This window comes from Phocoena sinus, chromosome 10, assembly GCF_008692025.1.
Source record: "Phocoena sinus isolate mPhoSin1 chromosome 10, mPhoSin1.pri, whole genome shotgun sequence".
In the NCBI taxonomy this organism is placed as follows: domain Eukaryota; kingdom Metazoa; phylum Chordata; class Mammalia; order Artiodactyla; family Phocoenidae; genus Phocoena; species Phocoena sinus.
The window spans coordinates 64201235-64218441 of record NC_045772.1 but is presented as its reverse complement, the minus strand read 5'-3'; the positions used below and the strand labels follow the sequence as shown (position 1 = coordinate 64218441).

General features: G+C 38.5%; 1 protein-coding gene across 1 annotated transcript in view; it reads left to right on the top strand.

Annotated features, from left to right (window-relative positions):
- Positions 1-17207, top strand: part of SPATS2 (spermatogenesis associated serine rich 2) — a 136841-nt gene that overhangs the window by 58759 nt on the left and 60875 nt on the right. Inside the window, 1 exon segment of the mRNA XM_032645176.1 lies at positions 2377-2647. Within this exon segment, the coding sequence (XP_032501067.1) occupies positions 2623-2647 (25 nt within the window). The 5' untranslated portion in view covers positions 2377-2622.

Sequence of the window (17207 nt, the reverse complement as noted above, 5' to 3'; positions counted from 1 at the left end):
AGTGGTTCATTGTTGCTTTCATCCTCTTTTCAAGCTAAGGGCATGAAGGTAGAGAAGAGCTTGCCATTGAAGAGTTTAATCATTTTTGGTGATTTGAATTCTGTTCTTTTTTCTAAAGTCTCATAAAATGTTTTCTATCAGGCCTACTTTATCCAGTGGTAAATTCCATGTATTAACATAAGCTTTGGCAGATTCTCCTCCCAATGTGGCTTAATGCCCTGGAAGATGGCAAGCCCCAGAGGTTCAGCCTCCTTTTCCTGAGGTCCCATAGTGGTTTATACAGTTTTGTTTTCTTTTTCCACACTTTGCAGCTTGTGGGATCTCAGTTCCCCAATCAATGATCGAACCCGGGCCCATGGCAGTGAAAGCGCGGAGTCCTAACCACTGGACCACCAGGGAATTCCCTAAGAGGCTCTTACTCCTGATGGATTTTTTTTTTTTTAAACTTACCCATGACTATCCCTTTCATTCTCCTCCTTCCACATTGGAAAGTATTTCATATAAGGTCACTCTCATTTCCTTCTTGGGTTGCATTTTTTAAAATGTTTATCCTGTCAGGTGTCCAGGTATAAGAGTTCTGTGATCCTCCTCATGCTTTCTTTACCCAGAAATCTTGGACATGTATTTTTATTTATTTATTTATTATTTGGCTGCGTTGGGTCTTCGTTGCTGCACACAGGCTTTCTCTAGTTGCAGCAAGCAGGGGCTACTCTTAGTTGTGGTGCGTGGGCTTCTCACTGTGGTGGCTTCTCTTGTTGTGGAGCATGGGCCCTAGGCACATGGGCTTCAGTAGTTGGGGCACACGGGCTCAGTAGTTGTGGTTCGTGGGCTCTAGAGCGCAGGCTCCGTAGTTGTGGCACGTGGACTTAGTTGCTCCGTGGCATGTGGGAGCTTCGCAGACCAGGGCTCAAACCCGTGTCCCCTTCATTGGCAGGCGGATTCTTAACCACTGCGCCACCAGGGAAGTCCCTGGACATGTATTTTTTAAATGTTCAGTAATATGGAAAAAAAAGCATTTGTATCTTTGCAACTTATAAAAGCTTTCTGTAGTATTGACTAATCCAAATTTTGATGTTTCAGTTTTTCTTATCAAATTAAATTCCCCTTATCCTCTCCCCTCCCCACTCACCCCCTCCCCACCCCAAGTGTCTTGCAACTATACGTGAGCTGGGAAACTTGAGGAGCGGTTAGATAAAGGAAATTCTAGAAGAAGAGAAAAGACCCTTGATTTGGACAGGAAGAGCAGGTGGTAAGAGAGATCTTAGGGAATGATAAGAAGTAATTACTTTAGTCTGTGAGGCAGAGATGGGGATAAGATTTTTTTAGTATCTTTATTGGAGTATAATTGCTTTACAATGTTGTGTTAGTTTCTGCTGTACAACGAAGTGAGTCAGCCATAAGTATACATATATCCCCATGTCCCCTCCCTCTTGCGTCTCCCTCCCACCCTCCCTGTCCCACCCCTCTAGGTGGTCACAGAGCATCGAGCTGATCTCCCTGTGCTATGCGGCTGCTTCCCACTAGCTATCTATTTTACATTTGGTAGTGTGTATATGTCAGTGCTACTCTCGCACTTTGTCCCAGCTTCCCCTTCCCCCCTCCACGTCCTCAAGTCCATTCTCTACATCTGCCTCTTTATTCCTGCCCTGCCACTAGGTTCATCAGTACCATTTTTTTAGACTCAAAATATGTGTATTAGCATACGGTATTTGTTTTCTCTTTCTGACTTACTTCACTCTGTATGACAGACTCTAGGTCCATCCACCTGTTACGTTCCTTTTTATGGACACTTAGGTTGGGGATAAGATTTTGAGTTAGATACAAGCTAAGAAGAATAAGAAAACATGCTTTCTGAACTAAGAAGTTGGTTTGATTCTAAGATTAATGTTTCTTTTTTTTTTTTTTTTTTTTTTTTTTGAGGTATGTGGGCCTCTCACTGTGTGGCCTCTCCCGTTGCGGAGCACAGGCTCCAGACGCACAGGCTCAGCGGCCACGGCTCACGGGCCCAGCCGCTCCGCGGCATGTGGGATCCTCCCAGACTGGGGCACGAACCCGTGTCCCCTGCATCGGCAGGCGGACTCTCAACCACTGTGCCACCAGGGAAGCCCAGATTAATGTTTCTTAAAGAGCAAAATATTGCTTTTTTTTAAAGGTTTACAGTGATTTCTTATTTTTTTTTAATTGAAGTATAGTTGATTTAAAATTTTGTGTTAATTAAAATATTGCTTTTTATAACTATATTCTTTCTAGAGTACTTTCTTTTAGTAACTAGTTTCATTTAGAAAAAGTATAAAATAAAGTCTGTGGATATCTCTTAGAAATTTTGTACAGCTGTTACTGTAATAATGAATATGTGTTTGTGTGTTTTCCCCCCAGAATCTCCCTGGAAAAAGAGACATGAATGTCTGCAATGATATTTCCTGACAAGAAGTTGATACGAGAGAAGAAAAGGAGATCGACAGCTAGTGAACAGAATTTTGAATAATCAGGATTTTTATATTTATCACCTCCAACTACAGCCTTCTGTTGCCTGTTTTTAAATCAGAGATCACTACAATCAGAACCAAGACAAGGCAAAAGGATACTTTTCTTCTGTATTTTTTGAGATTAAAAAAACCTGAAATGTCTAGGAAGCAAAACCAGAAGGGTAAGATTCCATGTGGGCATAAATTGTTAAAAGCATAGTTGTGGAGTAATGATCACCATTTCTATCTGTACATAGTTTTGAGTGATGTCATGCTTTTCCTCACCTGGTGCAACACTACTGATAGTTATAACTTATCTTTCTGTCATGACTGCACAATTAATTTTAGAAGAGTATGGAACATTCACAGCTTTATCTGTTGTGCCTTTAACTACCTAAGGATTTGTGGATATTAGATTATAGCTTTTTGTGTTACTAGTTTTGTGTTACTAGTTACTAGTTTGTGAAACTAGTCTAGTAACTAGTTTCTAGTTACTAGAATTAATTCATATAACAATTGCTTTTCTACTCTTATAAACTTATTAATATACTTTTAGGAAAGCCAAATGCATCTTGAAAGTGCACTTTTTGGAGAGTGAACATATGTTATAAGGGGTAGGAGATAACTTACTACAGGATATTCTATATCCTGTGAGTTGATGTTTCTTCGGAGGCAGGAAATGAAGCAAGAGTAAATGCTTCTAGTCATCGATTCCTTCTTTAGCTTTCCTTCTGGGATTATGACTCTAGCTTTTTGTATAAAGTAAAATATAAGTTGCAAAGAGTCAAGAAATATCAAGAGTACTTATTAAGGAGGAAGGGACAACAAAGACGATGAAGTCAATTTTTCAGCTTTCCAAGAATAGCTGCAAAAATGTAAAGGGACAAATAGCACTAGAACTGTCACACATAACTGGAATATGTTTGTTAAAAGAATGACCATAGCTATCCTGGATTTTTTTCCCCTCAATTTAATTTTCGATTTAAAGTTAATGTTCTTTAATTCAAAACAAAGCTGTAGACCCAGGTCTCACGTGTTAAATATGAAGGAAATGCTTAAAAAAATTTTTTTTTAATGGAGTATAGTTTATTTACAATGTTGTGTTAGTGTCAAGTGTACAGCAAAGTGATTCAGGTATATACAGACACACACATGCATACCTACTATTCTTTTCCATTAGGTCATTATAAGATATTGAGTATAGTTCCCTGTGCTATAATTAGGTCCTGTTGTTTACCTGTTTTATAGGTATAGTAGTGTGTATCTGTTAATCCCAAACTCCTAATTTATCTCTCCCCACCACTATCCCCTTTGGTAACCATAAGTTAGTTTTCTACGTATGGGAGTCTATTTCTGTTTTGTAAATAAGTTCATTGTATCAGTTTTTTAGATTCTACATATAAGTGATATCATACGCTATTTGTCTTTCTCTGACTTACTTCACTTAGTATGATAATCTCTAGGTCCATCCACGTTGCTGCAAATGACATTATTTCATTCTTATTTTTATGGCTGAGTAGTATTCCATTGTGTGTGTGTGTGTATCACATCTTTTTTATCCATTCATCTGTTGATGGACATTTAGGTTGAAGGAAATGCTTTTAAACTTAATTTTGACTGGCCAAATCAAAAATCTCATTATAAGAAAACAATATACCACAGCTGCTTGTGGTTTTGAAAGCTGTATTTTCATTGTATAGAAAACCTGTATAAGGAACATCTGAGATCTAAGGAATGGTTAGATTACTAAAGAAGCTGAATTCTTCTGTGGAGTGAGATTTATCAACTGAAAAGTTTTAAAAATTTAATCTAAAAAGTTTAACATTTAATTTTTCCTTAAAAAGTTGACTTCAGATTGCTTTGACCTTTTAAAAACTATAGAGTCTTTGTTTATTTCATGCCTGTGTTGTTCCAGAGCTATAAAAGAGTATCATTGCTTTCTATAACTGCTATCCAGTTGCTGTAAAATAAATATAAATTTTAGATCACATCATAGGCATTAAGTGCTAACAAATTTCGATTGAACGTAGCCTAGATTTACACTTAGTTGAAACGAAAGAAAGCTTATATGTTGTTAGGACTCTCTCTGAAACAAATATATACATATATATAACTGATATTTGAACCCCCCAAAATACAAAATACTTATAAAATTCTATCTCATTTAATTCGTTTATATATTTAAAATTTCATAGTTTTGGGCTTTATTAGCCCAAATAATTATACTCACTTTATCAACTTAGTTAAAATACATTAAAAAGATAGATACTATGGTAGTTTCTGTTCTCTAGTGACAACTCATTTACTAAGTGTCATTTTGTAATGAGTTATGTTTTTATTCCACAGTAGACCATGTTTCCATATTTTCCTATATCGGTAATACTGGTAAATTTCTTATTTAGTGAAACATTTAGTGGAGTTAAACTTGTATGGCTTAAATTAAGGTCAATTTCAGCTGCAGCCATTGATTGCTCCAAGCCTTTTAGCCAACACCTAGCAGAAGTCAGATCAGTGCTTCTCAAAGTATGATCTGTGAACTAGAGAAATATTTTTAAATGGAGACTGTTTAGAAACTTTTATTTTTTTGATGTTGACCATTTTTAAAGTCTTTATTGAATTTATTACAATATTGCTTCTGTTTTATGTTTTGCGTTTTGGCCGCGAGGCATGTGGGATCTTAGCTCCCCGACCAGGGATTGAACCAGCACCCCCTGTATTGGAAGGTGAAGTCCCAACCCCTGGATCCCTAGGGAAGTCCCTAGAAACTCATTTATAGTGATTTGACAGTGCTGTAACATCCAAACCCTTTCAAAACAGTTTTATTGAGGTATAATTTAAATACTATAAAATTCATCAATTATAAATGGACAATGTTATTATTTTTAGTAAAAAAAAAAATTTTTGGCCTTGCCCTGAGGCTTACAGGATCTTAGTTCCCCGACCAGGGATTGAACCTAAGCCCTCGGCAGTGAAAGCACTGAGTCCTAACCACTGGACTGCCAGGGAATATCCTGTTTTTAGTAAATTTATGCAGTTGTGCAACCATCACCACAATCCTATTTTAAAACACCTTCCTCACCCCCAAAAGTTTACTCTTACCTGTTCACAATCAATTCCTGCTTTCAACCCCAGGCAAACACTGATCTACTTTCTGTGTCTTTAGTTTTGCCTTTTCTAGAGATTTCATATAAACAGATTAATACAGTATGGTTTTGTGTCTGGTTTCTTTCACTTAGTGCAATGTTTTTGAGGTTCCTTAATGTTTTTTAATGTATCAGTAGCTTGCCCCTTTTTACTGCTGAGTAGCATTAAGGTATAAAAAGGAAAAACCTGTTTCTTTTTACACTCTGCTACTCATGATGTTTGTGTGACCAGGAGTGTGGATGTTCTTCCCACATTGACCAATTCTCTGATACCAGCTGGATGTCCCTACAATCCAATTCAATTCTGACACTGTCTACTTGGAGTTAGCGTTAGATCCCACAGGTTAAGGGCTCAGTCCCTCAAGACTGCTCCCACTTCAGACACCAATCTTGAGTAGTGGATTCCCAAGTTATCCACCCCTCTGTCCAACTTGGCTACAAACGGGTGGTTTCCACGACCCCCTTCTCAGGTTCAGTAATTTGCTATAATGCTCACAGAACTCGGGGAAACACTTACTACTTTTACTGGTTTATATACATAGAAGAGAATGTGATAAAGAATACAGATGAACAGCCAGATGAAGAGGTATATAGGATGAGGTCTGGAAGGGTGCCCAGTATAGGAGCTTCTGTCTCCATGAAGTTTAGGTGTACTACCCTCCTAGCACATGGATGGGTTCACTAACCTGGAAGCTCTCTGAACCCCATACTTCAGAGATTTTTTTCAAGGTTTTACCACATAAATGTGATTGAGTATTATTAACTCATCTCTAACTCCTCTCTTTTCTCTTACCCAACGGATGGGTGTGGGGCTGAAAGTTCCAAGCCTTAATTATGGCTTGATCTTTCTGGTGACCATGCCCCCATCCTGAAGCTGTCCAGGAACCCACCAAGTTGCTTCCTTAGAACTCCTATCACCCAGGAAATTTCAAGGCATTTGTGATCTCTTAGGAACTGGAGTCAAATACCAAATACTAGAACAAAACATGCTCCTAGCACCTTTACAGCTTAGGGAGTTACCAAGGTTTTAGGAGTACTTAGCCAGGAACTGGGGATGAAGACCAAAATATTTATTTCTTATTATACTACAATATCACAGGTTGTATCACATTTTGTTTATCCATTTACCAGTTGATTATTCATTTGGATTATTTCCAGTCTTGACTATTACGAATAATTATAAATTATGAACATTTGCTTACAAGTCTTTGTGTGGACATATGTTTTTGTTTCTCTTGGAGAAATACCTAGGAGCAGAACTGGCTAATTTTCAAAGAAATTGCCATGCCAGACTGTTTTCCAAAGTGGCTGACCATTTTATAATGCCACCAGCAATAAATGTTGGTTTTGGATGCTTCATATCCTTGCCAACACTTGGTATGGTGTCTTTTTTATTATAGCTCTTTTACTGGGTGTGTACTGATATTTCATTGTGGGTTTGATTTGTACTTCCTTAATGACTGATAATGTTGACTGTTTCTTCATGTGATTATTAGCCATTTGTATATCTTTTTGGGTGAAATGTCTATTTAAATTCTTTATTCATTTTTACAAATTGGGTTGTAGGTCTTCTTCCCCCCCCACAATTTTTTTTTAATTGAGGTATAGTTGATTTATAATATTATATAAATTTCAGGTGTACAACATAGTGATTCGCAATTTTTAAAGGTTATACTCCATTTATAGTTGTAAGAATTTTTTCTGAATACAAGTCCATTATCAGGTACATGATTTGCAAATATATTTATATATTTTCCCAGTCTGTGATTTGTTTTTTATTTTCTTAATGGTGTCTTCCCACCGCTCCCCCCGCCGCCATGTGGCATGTGGGATCTTAGTTCGCCGACGAGGGATTGAACCCGGTCCCTTGGCAGTGAAAGCGCAGCGTTCTAACTACTGGACCGCCAGGGAATTCCCCATGGTGTCTTTTTAAAAGTGAAAGTTTTTAATTTTGATAAAACCCAGTTTATCTTTTCTTAAAGTATAGTATAATAGGTAAGGTGTAGAGTAAATCCTCCAACCTTTTTTCCCCCAAAGCTTTATTGGCTATCCTGGTTTCTTTATGTTTCCTTAGAAATTTAGAATCAGCTTGTCAATTCATACAAAAATATCTGCTTGGAATCTGATAGAGGTTGCATTAATCAATAGATCAATTTGTGGAGAATTGCTATCTTAACAATAGTGAGTCTTTCAATTCATGAATGTAGCGTATCTCTACATTTATTTAGATCTTACTTTCTCTCCGTAATGTTTTATAGATTTAGGCGAACAGACCTTGCAGTTCCTTTGTTGAGTTTATTCCTAAGTAATTTAATCTCTTTTTTATTTTTTATTTTGGTTGCACCAGGTCTTAGTTGCAGCAGGTAGGCTCCTTAGTTGCAGCTCACTGGCTCCTTAGTTGTGGCACACGAACTCTTAGTTGAGGCATGCATATGGGATCTAGTTCCCTGACCAGGGCTTGAACCCGCGTCCCCTGAATTGGAAGTTGGATTCTTAAACACTGCGCCACCAGGGAAGTCCCAGTAATTTATTCTTTTTGATGCTGTTGTGAGTGAGACATTTGATTTTTGTTGTTGTTAAACTCACTTATTAGTTCAAGTAGTTTTTAGTTGATAACTTAGATTTTCAATATATAATACTGTGTCCTCTGTGAATAAAGTTCGTTTTCCTCCTCTCTTCCATTCTAGATGACTGTAATTTCTTTTTTCTTGCCTTTTGCATGGGCTTGAACTTCCAGTATATTGTTGCAAAGAAGTGTGAGGGCAGGCATCTTTGCCTTGTTCTCACTCTTGAGGAGAAGCATTTAGTCTTTTACCATTAAGTATGATGTTACCTGTAAGTTTTTCCTAGATGCCCTTTATCAGTTTGAAGAAGTTCCTCTCTCTTCTTATCTTGCACCTTGCTGAGTTTTTACATGAATGGGTATTGGGATTTTGTCAGATGTTTTTATGCATCTGTTTCAGTGGTTCTCAAACAGGGATGATTTTGCCACCTAGGGGATATTTGACAATGTCTGGAGACATTTTTAGTGGTCACAGCTTGGGGCTAGGGTTCTATTGGCATCTAGTGGATTTAGGTCCAGGATGCTGTAAACATTCTGCACTACACAGGACAGCTCCGCACAACAAAGATGTGCTTGGCTTTATTTAAAGTGTCAATACTGCTGAAGTTGAGAAACTCTGATCTATTGTTATGATCATGTGTTTTTGTCCTTTATTTATATAGAGCATTATATTAATTAATTTTCATATGTTAAACCAATTCTGCATTCCTGGTATGAATCCCACTTGGTCATAGTATGTATCTTTTTTTATGTTACTGGTTTCTGTTTGTCATAGATTTCTACACCTGTATTCATGAGAGATATCGGTCTGTAGTTTTCCATTCTTGTGATGTGTTTGTCTAGTATATGATTCGTTCTGGAGAATATGCCATGTGTGCTTTAAAAGAATGTGTATTGATTTGTTGTTGGGTGGAGTATTCTATCTATGTCAGTTAGGTTGGGTGATCCTGATGTTCAAATCATCTATATCCTTACTAATTTTCTGTTTACTTGTTCTGTCATTTACTAAGAGAAAAGTATAGAAATCTTCAGCTGTAATTGTTGAATTGTTCCTTTCTACTCTGTCAGTTTTTTTGTTTGTTTGTTTTTGTTTTTTGCAGTACGTGGGCCTCTCACTGTTGTGGCCTCTCCCGTTGCGGAGCACAGGCTCCTGACGCGCAGGCTCAGTGGCCATGGCTCACGGGCCTAGCCGCTCCGCGGCATGTGGGATCTTCCCAGACCGGGGCACGAACCCGTATCCCCTGCATCAGCAGGCAGACTCTCAACCACTGCGCCACCAGGGAAACCCTATTCTGTCAGTTTTTAATTCACATATTTTAGGACTCTGTTATTAAGTGTATATAGATTAATAATTGTTATATTCTGCTGATGTATTGATTTTCTTATCATTACAAAATGTTCTTTTTATCTCTAGTAATATATTTAGTTTTTCTGCTAGTAATATAGCCGTTCCAGCTCTCTTACAGTTACTGTTTGCAGGGAATATATTTTTCATCCTTTTACTTTCAATCTGTTTGTGTCTTGGAGTCTAAGGGGTGTCTCTTGTAGGCACCATATAGTTAGATCTTGCTTTTTATCTAGTCTAACAACTCTACCTTTTGATTATTTAGTCTTTCACATTGAAAGTATTTATCACTATGATTGGGTTTATGCCTGCCATCTGTTGTTTTCTATATGTCTCATTTTTATTCCTTTGTTACTTCTTTATTTCCTTCTTTTGTGTTAAACATATTTTTTAGTGGTTTTTTTGTTTGTTTGTTTGGCTGCGTTGGGTCTTCGTTGCTGCACGCGGGCTTTCTCTAGTTGCGGCAGGCAGGGGCTACTCTTCGTTGTGGTGCGCAGGCTTCTCATTGCAGAGGCTTCTCTTGTTGTGGAGCGTGGGCTGTAGCTGCGCGGGTTTCAGTAGTTGTGAACAGGCTCAGTAGCTGTGGCGCACGGGCTTAGTTGCTCTGCGGCGTGTGGGTTCTTCCCAGAGCAGGGATTGAACCCGTGTCCCTTGCATTGGCAGGCAGATTCTTAACCACTGTACCACCAGGGAAGTCCCTCCTCTGATTTTTTTAAAGCTATTTTAAAAATAGTTATTTTATTAGTGATTGCTCTAGGTTGCAATATGCACCTTTAACTTACCACAAGCTACTTCAAGCTAATACTGACTTAATTCTGGTAAAATACAGTAACTTTGTTCTAGTATAGCCTCATTGCCTCTCCTCCTGTTTTGTTTTGTTTTATTCTTCTTTTTACAGGGTAATTTTATTTTATTTTGTTTTAAATTTTTATTGGAGTATAGTTGATTTACAGTGTTAGTTTCAGGTATACAGCAAAGTGAATCAGTTATACATATGCACTCTTTTTTTTTTAAGAGATGTTACTCTTAATCTGAAAATAGTACTTCAAGACCAGTAAGAAGTACACGAATCATCTATTAAAAACATGGATAATATATTTTAAAAAGCAGTTCTCGGAAGATGAAAAGCAAATCATAAATAAACATATAACAAGCTAGTAGACCTCTTTTATACTCACAATAAGAAACTTCTTAGCCCATGGGCTTTGCAAATGTTAAATGATATAACCCAGAATTTGAGATGATGTGAAGAAACACACTGTCTTGTTTTTACTGGCTAGACTGTGAATTGGTTACATCAGAAGAGTAGAAGCTTTCCATGATCCTGAAAAGAGGCTTTTTAAAAAATTAATCCTTCCCTACCAGATGAGGTAGGGAATCCTTCCCTATTCTGCTGAATAATATATAAGCCCTAGTTTGTTGTCCAAACATTTGTTTGTTTCTTATTTTTTTTTAAATGCAGTAAAATAAATATGATAAACAAGCCTGGGGATCTGGCTTCAAAACACATGGAAAGCCGTGCAAGAATCACAGCAACATTTATAATCAGTTGTTGCAGACATTAAAACAAAAGCTGAGGCAAGACTCATTCTCAGAGGACTGGAACCCAAGCCAGGCTTGTCATTTGTGACTTCCACCTTGGCCTGAGTGAAGATATAGACACGTTGAGAATGAACAGAGTATTTTTAGTCAGAAAGACCTGAATTGGGGACCCATTTCCCTCTCAATGGGAAATAATAATAGTTTCCTTTTTTAAAATTAATTAATTAATTAATTTGGTTGCACCGGGTCTTAGTTGCGGCAGGCATGCTCCTTAGTTGTGGTTCCAGGGCTCCTTAGTTGCAGCTCGCTGGGTCCTTTAGTTGCGGCATGTGGGCTCCTTAGTTGTGGCACGTGTAATAGTTTCTATTTCATAGCAGTGTTTGAAGTTCAAGAGATGACGGTGTACAGAAATAAGATATGCATATGTCATTTGTTTAGATATCATCTCATGAATAATACTATTTAACACAAAATATTTGGAGACACAGTTCTAAGGGTTTATGTATATTACCTTGTTTAATTCCTCACAAAAATACCCTCTAACGTAGTTACTTTTCTTATCTCTGTTCTACAAATGAGGAAGCTGAGGCACAGGGATATTAAATTATTTCCCCAACGCCTCAGAGCTACTAAGGACCAAATCTGGAATTTGGTGCCAGACTGGGATTTGGTATCCTTAAACAGTCTGCTATATTGCTTCACTTGCCAGGCTTACAATAATAGCTTCATAAGCAGCTTAGCAAACTGCAGTTTCTCCTTCTGTTTTGTACTATTATTTTCACATATATCTATGTATGATATAACTATATATGATAATTATGACAATATCATGTTGTTTATTGTTTTAAACAATCTTATACCTTTGGGAGAAATTTGGAGAAGAAAAGAGAAAAAAATATATACATAGTCTCTTTTTTTTAATTAATTAATTTATTTATTTTTGCCTGTATTGGGTCTTCGTTGCAGCGTGCGGGCTTTCTCTAGTTGTGGCGAGTGGGGGCTACTCTTCGTTGCAGTGCACAGGCTTCTCATTGTGGTGGCTTCTCTTGTTGTGGAGCACGGGCTCTAAGTGCGGAGGCTTCAGTAGTTGAGGCACATGAGCTCAGTGGTTGTGGCTTGCGGGCTCTAGAGTGCAGGCTCAGTAGTTGCAGCGCACGGGCTTAGTTTCTCCGCGGCATGTGGAATCTTCCCGGACCAGGGCTCGGACCCATGTCCCCTGCATTGGCAGGCGGATTCTTGACCACTGTGCCACCAGGGAAGTCCCCATAGTCTCTTATATTTACCCAAATATTTACCATTTTGAGTACCCTTAATTCCTTCCTCTGGACTTGAGTTCCTGTCTGATTTTATTTCCTTTCAGCCCGAAGAATTTCCTTTAGTTTTTCTTGTAGGGCAGATCTGACAGGAATGGATTCTTTTAGCCTTTTTAAAAGTCTGGAATATTTGTATTTTAACCTTCATCTTTGAAGGATAGTTTTGCTGGATATAGACTTCTTCTTTGACGTTTTTTTTTCTTTTAGCACTTAGAATATGCCATTCCACTGAATATGTCATATTATTCTTTGTTTGTGATGAGTCATTTTTCTACTGTTGCTGTTAAGATTTTCTCCTTGTCTTTAACAGTTTGACTGTGATACAGCTTGGTGTGGCCCTTTTGGGAATTTCATCAAATGTTGGCCATAATTTCATCAAAAAAATTTTTTTTTCTGCTTCTTTCATTCTCTCCTCTCCTGCTAGGAATCCTGTTATATGTATAGTGGTAAGCTTGGTGTTATCCCACAGGTGATTGAGACTCTGTTCATTTCTCTTGTTTTTTTCCTACTTTTCAGATTGTTTAATTTCTGTTGATTTCTTTCTTTCTTTTTTTTTGGCGGTACGCGGGCCTCTCACTGTTGTGGCCTCTCCCGTTGCAGAGCACAGGCTCCGGATGCACAGGCCCAGGGGCCATGGCTCACGGGCCCAGCCGCTCCGCGGCATGTGGGATCCTCCCGGACCGTGGCATGAACCCGCGTCCCCTGCATCGGCAGGTGGACTCCCAACCACTGCACCACCAGGGAAGCCCATTTGTTGATTTCTTTTAAACTTCACTGATTCTTCTGCCATCTCAGATCTGCTATTAGGCCTATGTAGTAAGCTTTTCATTTGGGTATTGTATTTTCAGTTAGACTTTCTTTTTAGCTCCTTTTTGTACTGTTTCTCTCTTGAGATTCTCTATTTGCTGAGTTGGTATGACCATATTTTCCTTTAATTCTTTGAATATATTTATATTAACTGTTTTGAAGTCTTTGTTAAGTGCACCAACTGAACCCTCTCAGAATAAGTTTCTATTGACAGGTGTTTGGGTTTTTTCCTGTATATGAGTGAATCTTTCTTTTCTTAAAGCTTTTTTAAAAAGTGGATAGTTTAGATAATATATTGTGTTAACTCTGGATTGGTATTAATTTTCGGAGGGTATTTAAAGAATTAGTCTGGACTTAAAACTGAAGAATCTACCTCCTCCATGTGTACAGCCACTAATATATCTGCACATTTTTAAATTCTAATTTTTATTATTTATTTATTTATTTTTTGCGGTACGCGGGCCTCTCACGCTGCGGCCTCTCCCGTTGCGGAGCACAGGCTCCGGACGCGCAGGCCCAGCGGCCGTGGCTCACAGGCCTAGCCGCTCTGCGGCACGTGGGATCCTCCCGGACCGGGGCACGAACCTGCGTCCCCTGCATTGGCAGGCGGACCCTCAACCACTGTGCCACTAGGGAAGCCCCTGTAATTTTTATTTTTTAGCTTTGTTTTTTTATGGGTTGTCCCTGTGTCTGCAGTGTTCAGCCAATGATTTGGACCAAGGTTGTGTTCAAACATCTCAAACCTATAGACTCTTATCCTCTGCTGATTGATCTGTGTGGGTTGGGGAGCACATTCAAAATTCAGACAGTTCTCAATTTTGCTTTGACTTTTTACTTTCCACCGGTCTCCCCTGTACATGTACAGAGTTTCTCATTTAGTTAGGGATGTGTAGAAAGTTTATCTAGCTTTTCATTTTTCTGGTTTTTTTTGGCTGCACCATGTGGCTTGCAGGATATCAGGTCCCCAACCGGGGATGGAACCTGGGCCCTCTGCAGTGAAAGCATGGAGTCCTAACCACTGGACCGCCAGGGAATTCCCTATCTAGCTTTTCTATGGCTCTTTCATTTCCAGGATTTCCTTGTTACATTTCCTATTTGGGGCTTCCCTGGTGGCGCAGTGGTTGAGAGTCCGCCTGCCAATGCAGGGGGCACAGGTTTGTGCCCCGGTCCGGGAGGATCCCACATGCCGCGGAGCGGCTGGGCCCGTGAGCCATGGCCGCTGAACCTGCGCATCCAGAGCCTGTGCTCTGCAACGGGAGAGGCCACAACAGTGAGAGGCCTGCGTACCGCTAAAAAATAAATAAATAAATAAATAAATAATTTCCTATTTGTTTAGGAAATTGTTCCTATTTATTTACCACTCAGCCAACCAAGACTCCAGCTTCAGAGTAGCAAAGCAGCAAGTTTTTCTATTCATTTCCTACTGAGTTCTGCACTTGAGCTGATGGAGCTGTGAGGTTTTGCCCTCCTCTCCAGATCAAGGTAGCTTTCTTTGGCAGTAAAGCTGCTGATTTTCATGGTTTGCCCTGCCCTGATAAAGCTATTGTTCCCCAGGGAGCTGGAAATAGGAGAATGGGAGCAGTCCTAGGCAAGAAGGGTACAGACTCCACTGTTTTGACATAAGGCCCTGGCAGGTTCTTAGTAATTTGTTGTGTGCCTTTGGTTGATTTCCATAGCCCTGAAATGGTTGTTTTTGGCAGTTTTGTTCAGTTTAATACTTGGCGTTTTAAGGAGAGGACTTGCTGAACCCCTCATGCCATCCTAGCCCTTCAGCCCGGTTTTATTGTATTTTATAAAAGCATTGGTCCTCAAAGGATTAGAAATTAAAACAACAACTAGTTCTTTATCATAGATTGTTTGGCTAGCACTGAGTTAAATAGTGGCAACAGAGAGTGGATCTTCAGACCTTAAATGGTCTACTGGTTCATGTGGCTTACTAGTTAACTAGGTAAGAAATGTTTCTGCCAGAAACCTCCTGTGGGCCTTACCCTTGGTTTACGTATACTGTTTGTTGGACACCTAAATGCCGAAAATCACGAGATAAACAAAAGAACCTGTGAGTAGAACCTAAGGCAAATATTTGAGAACCTTTCAGGTTTATAATGTGAATTTATAGTGGAATAGATATACATAACTTTTTACATTTTTCTGACTGATCTCTGAATCCAGCACTGGATTATAGAAAACCAACTCTAGGGGTAACCCAAGGTTGGGAATATAGGCTTAGTTGTGATTCCCACAGGTTACTAGTGTATCTTATATTATTCCTAATTGGCCTTTAGAGACTAGAGAAGGGTGAGACCGAACATTGTAATTTTAAAAATATTTTAAGAGTACTGATTTTGTCAGATAATTTTGTCTCTCAAACTTAACCATGTATCAGAATCATCCTGGATATGGAAAAAGAAAATTCTGAATCACTACCTCTGGGGGTGGTATATTAGACTCTTTTTAACAGTCAGGTTTGCTAATATTGTTCTAGACGTAAAAACTGTTTGCCTATCAGTGTCTAACTATATCAAGTTACAACGATAAGAGCAAATTCATAAGTAGTTTTTTTGTCGACTTCATCTTGCATTTAAATTTGGTTCTCTCTCTTCCTCTTTTCTCCTTTGTAAAACTATTCAGCTATAAAATACCTCCACATTTGATATTTAAACCTCCGAAACACTAAAACAGCCTACTCAAATTTCGTAGTTGATCATGAATGACCATTTTTTTATCCTGTGGTACCATGCTATCACTTAATTCCTTTGGTACTTTTCATCTTATACAGAGCTACCTATATGTTTCTCTCTTCCCCTCCTCTCCTCAACTTTTTTTACCTTGTAAAACTGAAATTCTGTACCCACTGAACTGTAACTCCCTATTCTCCCTTCCCCCAGCCCCTGACAGCCACCATCCTACTTTCTGTCTCTGTGAATTTGACTGCTGTTGATAACTCATATAAGTGGCAGTCCTTTGGGTGAAGCAAAGAGAATAGAGCAGCTGAGAAGCTGAATGCTGACAAATCCTGGAGCCAGGTGGACTGCAGTTGATATAGAAGGCCTTCTGGGGTGTGAGGGGGCACTTGTGATCCCCTGTGCTCTGGGATAGGTTTGAGGTAATGTAGGTGCCTTGGTACAAGCAAAGAAATTCTCTCTGGAAGAAGGTAACCTCACAAATTACTTTTACCATAAATTTTAAAAATAGAGTGTTTAGTATACAATAAAACATAATTAGAAACATGAGGCAATGAAATAATAACAATATGGAACAAGAAACGATAGAAATAGAAATGCTACACAGGAGACCCAAATATTGGAATAATCCAAAACAGACTTAAAACAGCTATTCTTAAAAGGTTCAAGGAAATAAAGACAACTTGGAGAAATTCAGCAGAGAACTGGAAATCTTGAAAATCCAACAATCTTGCAAGGATCACATGAGCTAAGTTCTCAACAGAAACCACAGAAGCCAGAAGACAGTGGAATGATATCTTTAAGGGGCTGAGTAAAAATAGCTGCCAGTCTACAGTTCTATACACATCATCTACAGTAAAAATATCCTTCTGGAATAAAGAGCAAATAAGTGGTTTGAACAACAACAGAACACCGAAAATGAACCAAAATAGAAATCATCACTGTCAGACCCCATAGAAAAAAGTACTAAAGGTATTGAATACAGAAGAAAGACTACCCAGTTGGAAAGTTGGAGATGCAAGAAGGCACGAACAGCAATGAAAACCACAAATTTGTGGGCAAATCTAAATGAATATTGATTGTATAAAACAGTAAGAATGTTTTATTAGGATTTAAAAATATATAAAGAATAATACAAAATCGATGGCCCATAAGTTTGGAGGAACATAAGCTTTCTTGCTTTGTCAATGAAGAGGGTAAAGCTACCAACTAATATTAGAATTTTCAAGTCAATAATAGATGTTATAATCTCCAGGGAAACTACTAAATTGAAAGCATAGTTACTACATGCTACAACACAGATATACTTTGAAGATATTATGCTAAGTGAAATAAGCCCATCACAAAA